At 43.4% G+C, this 12441-nt stretch overlaps 1 protein-coding gene across 1 annotated transcript in view; it reads right to left on the bottom strand.

The window, feature by feature from the left end:
* Positions 1-12235, bottom strand: part of LOC101158375 — a 49352-nt gene extending 37117 nt beyond the window's left edge. Inside the window, exons 1-15 of the mRNA XM_023961243.1 lie at positions 12056-12235; positions 8586-8692; positions 7923-7967; positions 7699-7852; positions 7551-7622; positions 5339-5427; positions 5101-5257; positions 3670-3747; positions 2165-2256; positions 1986-2091; positions 1834-1913; positions 1696-1764; positions 1446-1506; positions 1354-1370; positions 1224-1281 (exon numbers count right to left, since the gene is read on the bottom strand). Of these exons, the coding sequence (XP_023817011.1) occupies positions 1224-1281; positions 1354-1370; positions 1446-1506; positions 1696-1764; positions 1834-1913; positions 1986-2091; positions 2165-2256; positions 3670-3747; positions 5101-5257; positions 5339-5427; positions 7551-7622; positions 7699-7852; positions 7923-7967; positions 8586-8692; positions 12056-12112 (1242 nt within the window). The 5' untranslated portion in view covers positions 12113-12235. The remainder of the gene's footprint in view (positions 1-1223; positions 1282-1353; positions 1371-1445; positions 1507-1695; positions 1765-1833; positions 1914-1985; positions 2092-2164; positions 2257-3669; positions 3748-5100; positions 5258-5338; positions 5428-7550; positions 7623-7698; positions 7853-7922; positions 7968-8585; positions 8693-12055) is intronic.
* Positions 12236-12441: the final 206 nt, after the last annotated feature.

The following is a 12441-nucleotide window of genomic DNA, read 5'->3' as shown; positions in this document are numbered from 1 at the left end:
ATTTTAAATATATATTCCAAAGTACACTCACTAGACATTTTATTAGGCCCAGTTTTCCAACTGTTCCTTTTAGATCCACTCTGATGTAAGTTTTAAACATGTACGTTTTTCTCATATACGGTGTTCGCCTGCTGATTCGTGTTTCATCACAGAACTCAGACAACTCAAGACGCATGTATGAGACTTTTGGGTCTGAGGGAGGAGCTGCTAGAATTTAAGAAGGGGGGCGGAGATGAATAGCAGGCCGGCCAGTCGGCCTTCAACGGCTGGTTCCAGCGGTTGATGAATGGCTATAACCAAAGTTTGTGCCTCTGCACAGAGAAATGGCATCAGCTGAATCAGAAACGGAGGGACAATGTCCTAAAACGCTGAAGAAGATCATCACGGAGAATAATTATCATTGGGATGAATGAAGGAGGAATGAAGGTGGCCTCTCTGGGAAGAGGATGACCTCTGACACTGAACTGATGAAGGAGGAAGAACGGTCCCCTGGTTTTAAGGCACATAGAGACAGAGAGACACTCCTAATGTTATGAAACACACTACGGTCTATTGGTCTGATACCAACATCCTGATGTTGAGCAATGTTCTTTAATAAATGTTTCACAAAGCATCAGAAATGTTTCAGAAGGTCTTTTTAACGGGTAAGGATTGGTGATGGACACTCTTCGGCTGTGGGGGGGTCTCTGTACTTGTGGACTCTACGTATTGGCGGGTGTCTCTGGTCCCTAACCGCCGTGAATACGGGGGGATACTGTATAAAGAAAATTAGGATTAAAACTGTTTTTCTGAGTATATCTGTTCTCAAATCGACAAAAAAGAAAAAAAAATGCCTTTTAAAAAAGCTTGCATCTTAAACTATCTTGAGAAGATCACCTAAAGGATTTCTGGGAGGGATCAAAAAGTAGATTTTTAAAAAAGATTCATTCATCCATCTTCTAAACCTGCTTTGTCCCTTTCGGGGTCACGGGGCTGCTGGAGCCTATCCTTGCCACTTGTGGGCTGAGGCAGAGGACATCCTGGACAGGTCGCCAGTCTGTCGCAGGGTTTTTTTAAAACGATTTCTTGTAAAAAAAAAAAAATTTGGATAGACATAATTTTTATGATGCGTTTCTTTATTTTATTTGGAATATTAATCTCTGAAAATATATTCAGATAGTAAAGTAGAATTTGCAGTGTGATCTGGGAAAATGAAGTATTAAAAGTGCAGAAAGCTGCCTTACAGCGTCAGTTATGTTGTAGAACTTCATCAGACACTTGAGCGTGGCGGATACGATGGCACTGAGGCGAGAGCGGGAAGACTTCAGCGAGGCACCTCAAACTGGGAGACCTGCATGACCTCAGAGTATTTACCTGCTTCCAGCCAGGCCCTGACACGACACACAGAGCAGACGGTCACACACTGAGCATGCTCACAATTAGACCGGGGTCGGAACTCTCCTCACCACTTGTCGAGGAATGTTGGTGTCGTACTTCAGGGTGAAGTTCTGCTTGGTCAGAGCGATCCTGCAGAAGAAAACAGACAGCACTGCCCTGAAATACTATGGAGGCATTTCTGTAGTATCATTGAAAATAAAATTCAATAGCAGAAATGCTTTTTCATTTCTGCTATTGACTTTTATTTTTGATGATGCTACAGAAATGCCTCCATCGTTAAAAGCCTGCATCAGCTTGAAGAGCTTTGAGTGCTCTCACCCTTGTTTGGAGCAGAACTGATAGAACTTTTTGCATGTGGCTTGCAGCAACCGCAGACCACCCAGGTACCTGCAGAGAACAGAGGGCCGCATTAAACTGTAAGGTGGACCTCTTCGGCCCTGTGGACAAGCGTCCTACCCCTCCTTTCTGCTGATGCAGAACAGGTCCTGCAGACTGCCAAACTCTGTGGGGTCGTTCAGAGGGTGAGGGACTAACGCCTGCAGAACAGAACCACACAGAACCTTAGGTCCTGCACAGCATATTCATCATCAGTTCCACCGTCTACTTACCAAAGTCTGGCTTTCCAGCAGAGTGACTTCAGCCCAAAAGTTAGAGATGGTCATGGCGATGGTCTTACCGTTGAATCCATCTGACGGGTTTCCCATCAGCCCAACTCTACGAGGCAGCAGAAAGCTTCCATCAGCGGGGGCGAGGCGGGGGAAAGCTCTGTGGAGTGTGTCGCCCTCACCTGGCATATGAGCGGCAGGTGATGGCCACAGCCATGCAGTCCTGCTTTTTAGCAGAGTAATGGGTGAGCCACTTGGTGTAGTCCGAGAGTCCCTGAAAGTGTACGAGAGTCAAAACAGAACCACCACCAAACAGAGACAAGTTTAAAAAACAACAACGTTTAAATACCCATTCTGACGGGAACTCTGTTTTGGGTGTTTTTAATTTGTTCTTGTGGTATTTTTCTCATGATGAAGGACACATATACGAAAAATTACGTATTACTTTAGTCAAATGGTTATGAACCAGCTTGTGAGTGCGACGTACAAGTTAGTACAGCAAGCCACAGTCTCTCTGCTCCGCTCCATTCTGATCATCCACTGTCAGACCAACGGATCCATGAACGTCTCTGTTTTCCTGGTCTGAGCTGGAATCTGGATCAGAACTGGACGGATGGACAGACTTGATCCTGATCACCATTTTTGTTGCATAAGTAATGTTGGGTTGGGGGTGTGAGGGGCTGTAAGCTAGTGGGACAGTGTGTGAACAGTTAGATGATGAGAATGGGGGCAGGCTGACTCTGCACTAACAGTCCCACCTCCCAAACTCAGAGGTGAATTTCTAGCGGACTCTTGTTGCTCTGCAGAAACAGTGTTCTAGAAAACGACAGGATCTTGGATTTGAGAATAATCCTTCATTAAAAATAGATCAAAAGATGATCAGAGTGGGACTTTAACCCTTTTCCACCATTTACGTTCTTTCGACTTTTCAACCGCAATTCCAGCAAGAAAAGCCGCATTCATGGATATGCATCCCTGTACTGTAGTGAAGTGCTAACAAAATCCACGCATGTCAGCTGATTCTGTAGCTGTAAGAAGTGGCTTTGTGTTGTTGTGCAACACTTTGCGTGAGTAATGTGCTGCATAACGACACAAAGCCGATATGAAAAGCCACTCCTCTCTGCATCAGAGGATTCCCGTTGACGGCGTGAACGGTCGGGGGGGTTACAGTATGTCTGTTCAGCGGGGGTCGACAGTGACAGCTCATGTGTTAGAAGGCTAACGCAGTTCCACTGCTAAAAAGACCAGAAATGCAGAGATGCCTGCAGAGAAGCTCCAGGACCACCAAGAACCAGTCTGGTAATCTGATTCTCACCATCATGTTCGTTTGACACCGTTGGCTTAAATCAGTGTTTGCTCATTGGTGCTCACACCTTTACTTCTTTCCACCCACGGTTGGATTAGTTAGAGCTTTTATCAGTGAAACAGTTTAATTCACAAGTCCGTCACTTCTTGCAGCATTTATTAGGCGCTCAACATTCCTGCATAGCGTTACTCTTGTGACTTGACACGGCGGCGAAGCATCAGAAAGTGTCAGGCCATTGTCTGAGCTGTCCATGATCCCACTCCTTCACATGGCGGATGAAAGATGGAACCACATGCAAGATTTTCTTTAGGTCTAAAACCTTCCTGGTCCTGCTGGCTCAGCAGCAGCAACAGAACGAAAGAAAAGTTCTAACACACCCACCACTTGTCCGATAAGCTGGAAGCCCGTGGGAAGTTTCATGCCAAACACGTCCATTCGCTTCTCGTTGACGAGCCACTCCTGCAGAAAACACGGGGACATCTGTCACTGCTCTCTGAGCAGATGGATGGTGTGGAAACCATCAAACATCTGCAAAGCAAGGATTTCAACGCTGAAAACTTCATTGCAACAGAAAGGAGAGAGGCAAAGAGGAAAGAGCAGCATAAAAAAGGGGAAAAACAGGAGGAAGTACAGGGGAGGCAGCAGAAGAACTTCAGGAAAACCAGGAAAAACAACAGCAGGAAAACATGGAAGATGCACTGCAAAAACAGGCCCCTAAAAATAAGTCAATAACTCCTATATTGTAAATATTTTTATTTAAATGAGCAAAAAATCTGCCCATGGGGTAAAAAAAATGGGATTAGCAAGAATGCGTATTTTGAAAAGAAAAATACTGGGATACGTTTTTTTAAATAAGATTATTTTGTTATTTTCTTTCAAGACAGAAATGAAGATCATTTTTCTTCTGGGTCTTTTTACTTTCGTAAGGTTTGGTTTTTGCACTGTGAACAGAAGAACAAGGTAGAATGTACTCCAGGTAGAAAAAGGAAGAATAGGAGGAAGTAAAAGAGAGTTTATAAAACATCTGAAAATATCGCTGATTCAGTCATTCCCACACGGCAAACTGAAAGATGGAGCCAGGAGTCGAACGCACTTTGTTTCATTTGGAATTGTTTGCTGAAATAAATGTGTACTGAACTGCTATTCTATTCTATTCAGTTTCCATTCCTAACCTCTGACGACCTGACGAGGCCCTGTCCTGTTCCCACGCTGCACAAACGTGCACGTGTGTAGGGTGAACGGGTTGTAAAGCGCTTCGAGGAAGGTAGAAAAGCACCGTACAGTTATATACACCATTTACCATGCACATCCTACACGTCAGTGTTGGATGCGTGTCACATTTGGACCATTTAAATGGTTTCATTATTTATCCATTTACATGCAAGTGTTTCGATCCAATGAGTACAGACTTTTAACTTTGAAACTATGAATACTTTTTTGTCTTACGTGCCGTTTTTATTGCTGAGTTTATGCGTTTGTTGTCGCCAGGGACTACAGCTGAAATAATGGTTTACAGAAATATTAAACAAATAATGACATTTGCAAACCAGATCAGCTCAAACACGGCGAGGACACAGCGTTCCCTGAAGAAACCTGACTGTGGATGTGCAGTCTTTGCTGAAGTCCACCCCTTCGTCCCACCACCATCAGCTGAGGCAGCAGGCATCTAGTAAAACGGCTCTACTATTTTCCCATTCATTAAATCATTGATTCATTGAGGAGCAGCAGGAGAAAGTGAAGCTGAAAAAAAGCAGTATAGAAAAACGCAAGGAGGACGAACGAGAGGCAGAAGGGGGGTCTGAAAAGACACACCCAGAACTGTCCAAAGGTCTTTTGAGGGGCTTCCTGCTGCAGCTCCAGGAACTGGGACATGTAGGACAGGGTGTCTTTTTGGATGCAGTAGAACACAACGCTGGCCAGCCGAGAGACCGTCTCACCTTCTTGAGGTTTTTCCAGAAAGCGTGTGATCCTGATGAGAGGACAAGCGAGGGGTAAAACCAAACTAAACTACCGCTGATGAAGCGCTTGGTGTGGCGCTCTACAGCCTCACCTGTGCGTTTCAGGACACACTTCCACAATCCCCCTGGAGCTGCTCTCCTCACCGTCTTCCAGCTCATAGAAGATGATCAGCTCCCCCGGCTGCAACACAAAGACAAAAGCCTGATCCAGCTGAACCCCTTTGACACTGGAGCTTTAGCTCCGGTGTATTCGTTCTTTCAGTAGCTTTCATCGCTCTGCAGGTTTTACATTTGTATTTCATTGCTTATTTTGAAGAGTTTGTGTTATTTTGGTGCCGCTGGCGACACCGTCAGTGTTTAAGGGTTAAGGGAGCCTACTAACAGCTTCCACCCATTTTCTTTGAAGGAAAAGGGGATGTCTCTGGATTCACCAGGAACTCTGTCTTCAGCTTCATTGACGATATCAATCAACCACTATAAAGGCTAAAACGGATGTACTGCGAAAACAAGCCCTTGAGAAAGAAATCAAACATCATTACAAAATTGTTTTCTTCAAATAAGCAAAAATAAATCAGTCAGTCTGGTGAGAAAAATGGTCTCACCAAGAATTCCTATTTTTTTTAAAAGACACAAAGCATGTTTTTGTCAGACGTCTGAACTCTGTCTCCCCCTCTGGTCACCGGTGGGAACTGTCTCCTAGGATCTAGCCACACTTCAGTTGCCAGCAACCCCAGCAAACACTTCCTGGATACTCTCGTTCATTCATCAACTACAGTATATTTAAGCTCTGGACTGAGTGAAGCTCAGTATTGTGAAGTATTGTTTGTGCCGCTCTGCCTTCATCACTGAGCGTTATATCTGGACCTGATCTTCTGTCTCCTGAATCGGTTTTCCTGCTGCCTGCCCCGACTCTCGCCTGGATCCGTCTCTCCTCTGATGATCTTATGCCTGTTATCGACTCCTGCCTGCTTGTGGACTTTTAGCTGAGCTAATAAACCTGCTGCATTTGGATCCAGCCATCTGTCGGTTCTTCTGACAGTTTTCTCAAACGATTATTACTGTGCTATTGAAAATCTTTTTTTGATAACATTATTTTCTTTGAACGTTTTTCCTAAACTAGGGTCTTTTTGACTTTCTTAAGATTCTGTTTTTGCGTACTCGGTGGTTTTCCCATCCAAGAACTAACCAGGGACGCTCCTGCTAGCTTCAGAGACAAGACCGAGCTGACAGTTGTGATGGAAGCTGAAAACCAAGTCCAGAATGACAATAAGGTAGGATGATGACAAATTATTTTAACCCGATTTGATTCCCATCTTAATTTGTGGTCGCTGATACGTTTCAGAGACGATATTGGTTTATTTTGAACGATCCGATTCACTGACCTAAAATGGATCCAGGACATCTTTGGCCAAAACATTTACCAGCCTAGGCCTCTTCAGGGCTGACACTACTGTCTGTTGCTGCAGCTGCAGCCTCAGCGGGACGGGTTCACTTGGACAGTCAGCATTGTGGGAAATTCCATGTCATTTTAAAAGGCGGTTGGAGAGTTTAGGTGTGTTGCTGTAGTCTTTTACTAAACGCTTTAAACAGCTAGTGACTTATTTAAAACGTCTCCAAATCCAAAGTATTCCACACATTGGATCGTAATGGTCTTTTTTTTGTTTGGCATTTTCTCCTCTGCCACTCGCCATCACGTATGTGACATCCGCTGTGCTGGCGCTCGGTCATGACATCACAAACAGGCAGAGTAAACTGAGTTCTTTGTGTTATTGTAAATACTGGACTGTACCTCAATCCAAATGCTAATTTCCCAATATTGATATAATCCATTTATTTCCCTTTGAAACTACTTTATAATGGTATAGCTCATTTCCATAACAACTTGCTTCAAACAGATCAATCTGGTTGGATCAGAGGAATATAAATTGATGTATGGATGCATCGATGGAAGTGTTACCCCACTGTATAAGACATGTTAAAGAGAGATTCATTCCATTTATTAATTACAGGTTAATTGCTAAAGAAATTAAATCGCATGACGGCACAAATTTTGTTTGCTATAATTAACAGCAATGGGTCCCTTGAGTTAACCATGAAGGTAAAAATGAATTACGATGGAGGCTGAAAATTCATCTCAATGAAAGAAAAAGGTTATTTTGACACGGGCTGAAAACGCTTGGGTTCGAGGACCAGCATTGCGGTTGAACGTCGTCCATTTAGGTGCTTCTCTGTTCTAGGACTGGAGGGGTGTTAAAGTGAAAACCATCATGATGCAGGTTTAAGAGCCCCCTAAAGCTCCCCGACCTTTGACCTGAAGAAGCGAACCACTTGTCCGATGTCAAAGTTCTGGTCGGCACACAGCATGTCTCCAGCGATCTGAAGACAGGAAGTGATGTAATCAGCAGACAATTGTAGAAGGAATGAACACGGTCAACTGCAGCGGCTACCCTACCACCATGATGTCATCCTGCAGCCTCCGGCTGCGTACGGCGAGCACAAGGTCAGCCACGGCGCCGAGCTGGTCCTGCAGCGTGGTGCTGCCGTTGTTCACGATGTTCTCCACAGGGAAGTCGTTAGCTGTTGCCCAGCGCTCATAATGTTTGTACCTGAGAAAGCCGCACAGCCTCAGCTTATGGGGACACATTCACCTTTGACCATGAAGAGGACCGGACTCACTTATCTGCATTGGTGACCAGGTAGACCTCGGTGAACAGCTGCCGCCTAGAAAACGGTACGAGTTACAGATTCTGGAAGTGTGATGAGGATGGGTGTTCCACAAATCCCAAACGTAATCATTCTCAGTGAATTTACTGTATCCCTTGTGCTGTCTTGTAGGGTCCAGATGACCCCACTCTGGGGTTATCTGGACCCTACAAGACAGCACAAGGGATGTACATATATACATCAGAATAGACAAGATGGGAGCTCAATCCTCATTGCCCCCACTGCAACCAACCTCTCCCTCTTATGTGGTTCAAGCCCCTCCCATTAAGCTGAATACCAATCATCCCTGATTAGGCATTTTCTTCCCCACATTCTGGCCATTTCTGCAAACCATTTATACAGAAAATACATAGAATAATCCACCTTATTCAGCAATAAATCCCTCCACCCCAAAATCCTACACACAGTAATATTGAATAATAAAATGAAGAATTTGTTTTTCCCACACACTTGTTTGGTGACTTCATTTCCGCCCACTGATCCCGTCTAAAAACAGCTGACTAGGAGCGCTCGCTCCGCGACATCGTGGTGTGTGTGTGTGCATGTGGCTACATATAGAGGCGCTCTGTCACAAGAATAAAACACCAAAACACATGAAGCTTCAAATGAACTTACAAGTTCACGGTTTCCCACCAAAAGTCCAGGATCTTCTTTCCCCCAATGCCAGGGAGCATGGCCTTTGGAACCCCCGCCAAGTGGCGATACAGACCCGTGTCATCATTCTGTACAGAGAAATAACTCCAGATCACCCACAGTGATACAAACTATTGGGTTTGTGCAGATGTTTGCACATTTCTCACACTTTAAAATATCAGAGACTACAAGAAAATACTTTTTTTAAAGACCAAAGGATCCTCTGAAGCGCAGAGTCCCTTCACGCTAGAAAAGAGTTTGAGAAACCAATCTGTCTGGAGAGAGTTAGAAGAACATTTGATATGTTTTCACATCTTTGGGACTCCCGAGAACCACTGCACAGCCCTGATCGACATCTGAAGGCAGCATGCAACAGTAGAAATGAATCCAAGGACACAACATGGGCTCATCTTGGATGTCACCAAACCGAAAACAACATCAAATAGTTATGGAACTCTGCTTGGCTCAGGTAAGTTCAGAGGTCATGACTCCTATGAGAAGAAGACTAGAAAAAAAGGTTTTCTTGACAGAATAAAGGGCTGAAACTGCTGCTAAGCAAGTCCAGGTTTGACACCAAATGTCTTCATGATTCTCTGTACTTTGGGAAAAGTTCTTAGTGGACTGAGACCAAGTTCAAGTTTCTTGACGCTGTGTGTATCATCTGGTGTGAAGTTACACCTCAACAGTGAAACAAGTGGTGGTAGTGTGATGGTCTGGGGCCATATTGCTGCTGTTCAGGAAAGGTAGACTTATCCTCAACCATGTCAAACTACTAAATGTCTACCTAAAACCCCCGAAAGTTCTTCAAGACTCACTCTGATCATCTTTTGATCTGTTGTAAATGTGGCCTTTATATTTATGCTGTTTTTAGCCAAAATACCTATGTGGTTTTCTGAAAGCCCGTTCACACCGGGACATATTTCGCGCGTGAAATTCGCCGACGTTTAACGCCTCGTGACTAAACAAAGGGCACCAATGTGAGTGTGCACACCGACGCGAAAAACGCCACGCGTCAAAGCGTCACTTTTTAAAAAAAACCTCAAGTTTGTTTTTTTGGTTTGACGCGCCGCGTCAAAAACTATACGACCAATGAGAATGGCGCTTTTGCACACGTGTCTGGAGCTTCTGAAGTTACAGTAAAACACAACTTGGGGGTGCTCAAACACAAAACTGTCTTGCTGAGCACACATACCAGCGAAGAAGATAGACGCCAAGTAGCGTCTACACAGCCGCGAAGAAATAAAATATCCCCGAAAAAGCTCATGATACATTTTCCGCTCTAGTACCAGTTGATAAAACTCCCCATGTTCTTCTCTTCTCGTAACTATGGGATGTACCCAAAATCGGCGTCTTTTAACGCGTCTTTCATCATTCAACACAACAATAATTTCTTCATCCCTGAAACTGGAGCTGGAGCTACTGGTGCTTGAAATATTCATGTTTTCTGTGTATGATTCTGACAATCGCGTAAATACTTGCTCTCTTCTTCTGAGTGAAAAGCGACTTCAAGAAGAGTGAAGTTGCGCAGCGCCACCTTGTGTACAGGGAGTATTTCTGTTTTAAATTAAGCGCCATCTAATGTCAGGGAATGAAATTGCATGTTCGCTCGGCTCATCGTCAGCGAAAATCGCCTGGGTGTGAACACAAAAAACGTGGCGAAAAACGCTGGCGAATAACGGCTGGCGAATATTCGTCCCGATGTGTACGGGCCTTGAGACATACTTTCTTCAGGGCAGCAGGAGTTCATCAGAAATTTGCGGGACTGTTGGTGCAGAGTAAGCCCACCCTCCACATCCACTCATCATCCTTCTGTTTACCCTCTCTCCAGCTAGCTTACAGCCTCTCACAACCCAAAGCTAACATTAGCGGTGCAACAAAAATGGTGATCAGTATCAGATCTATCCATCCGTCCAGTTTAGATCCAGATTCCAGCTCAGATCAGGAAAACACAGATGTTCATGGATCTGTTTGTCTGACAGATGATCAGAATGGAGCAGAGTGGGGAGACGTTGGGCTGCCGTTGTATCTTCAACATCACACCTACAAGCTTTTTCACAACAATTTGAATAAAGAAATGATCAGAAATGCAGTTTTAAGCTTAATTTTCTTTATAAATGTCATCCATCAATAAAAACACCATTTTTATTGGAATGGGTCTTTAATGCCATTGAACACATGAAAAGCTATGTATGCAAGTATCGTCTCTGTTTGATCTAGCAGAATACAAGTCTGTTACAAACTGACTCATTTTATGTTTTGGAGGTTAAATTTGTTCAGCAAAACTTTTCAGCATAAAAGCCCCTCAATGCTGGGGCATTATAGAGCGAGACGTGGGAATGACAAATAATGTGGTGTTTAGTTTATGTAACCCTTGTGCTATCCTAGGCACTTTAACATTGGGAGTTGGGTCATCTAGACCCACTAGACAGTGCTCTGAACCTTTTTTCTTCATTGATTTGTGATCTTCACTGGTGTCCATGGATTACATGAAATCTTTCCACCTTCATCCACCTTTGTCATGGTAGGGAGAACACGTCAATGTAAGGGTGGGGTCATCTAAGATAGCACAAGGGTTAATTAATAAATCAGTGAACTTTCTTAACTTGGTTGCCTGCAATGATGTTTTCGGTCCAGCAGGAGTCAGTATTGAGTGACACAGTATTGACACAGTCAATGAGTTACATACAGTACTAGGACTAGGCTATTATAGTAATATAGATTTATACATTTCTGAATCAGTGACTGAACTTTTCTTGCAGGTTTCCAATGGAGTCAGTCTTCAGGAAAAAGTGGGCCTTAACTATAAAAAGAGTTAACCCAGATGGATCACTGTGGTACCAACTAGTAATACAGTCTGGTTATGTTCAAAACATTTGTGGAAACACATTTTGATAAGAGGGCAGACTGTTTGCTTGAAACCCGACACCATAACATCTGTGTTACACAAATTGATCACTAACGTGAATCAGTGAATCTATTGTTTTTTTTAAGGGTAAATCTATTGTTGACTTATTATTGATTTATTATTATTATTTATTGAATTACTATTGATTTGTTGTTATTATTATTATTATTGACTTGTTATTGACTTATTGTTGGGCTTTTCCAAATAATTTAAATTACCTGTCAAAGAGGTCTAAAACTTCCAAATGTTAAGAAATTATTTTTAAAAATTATTGTAATATTTTTTTTTATTTGTACGGAGTCCTGCAACAATGCATTTTTCATGAAAGTTTGAGCTTCTGACAAATTATATATATATATATATATAGCCCCACCTCCTTTTCGCGCGAACGCGCCGCCTCAAACCGCTGGTTCTAATCTACTGCGCATGCTTACCGGCTGCCAATGCAGCTTTGAGGGCTCGTGTCGCCGCGAACTTTGCACCCCTGGCGTGCACACCACAAACACACAAACAAACAAACAAACAAACAAGAACACAAGGCTGAGACCTTGATCTGCGCCTCCAACACGGCTCCATGCCCGGCCACCAGCAGCACGCAGATCATCGCGGGACTTTGGCTCACTGTCCCGGGACAGTCAAAGGAAGGAGACCCGTTGAACCGAGAAAAAGCTGCGCTCCCCTTCACAATAAAACACCTACTTGTCTTAGAGAGCGAGAGCGATAACCGGAAAAGGAAGTAACTACGTAGAGTTACTTCCGGAAAAACCGGATCAGGTACAAAAATGAAACATTATCAAAGTGCAATTTAAAAACATGAGACAACTCCGAAATATATTCACAATTACACTTAGTTTTTTAGTAGTGTTAACAAATAGAATTATTTAATTTGACACAAAGAGAAAGAAAAAAAAAACAAGGAGAGTTAATTTACAT

Source organism: Oryzias latipes, chromosome 13 (assembly GCF_002234675.1).
Source record: "Oryzias latipes chromosome 13, ASM223467v1".
Taxonomy (NCBI): domain Eukaryota; kingdom Metazoa; phylum Chordata; class Actinopteri; order Beloniformes; family Adrianichthyidae; genus Oryzias; species Oryzias latipes.
The sequence above is the reverse complement of the archived record's forward strand: the minus strand, read 5'-3'. Positions and strand labels throughout refer to the sequence as shown.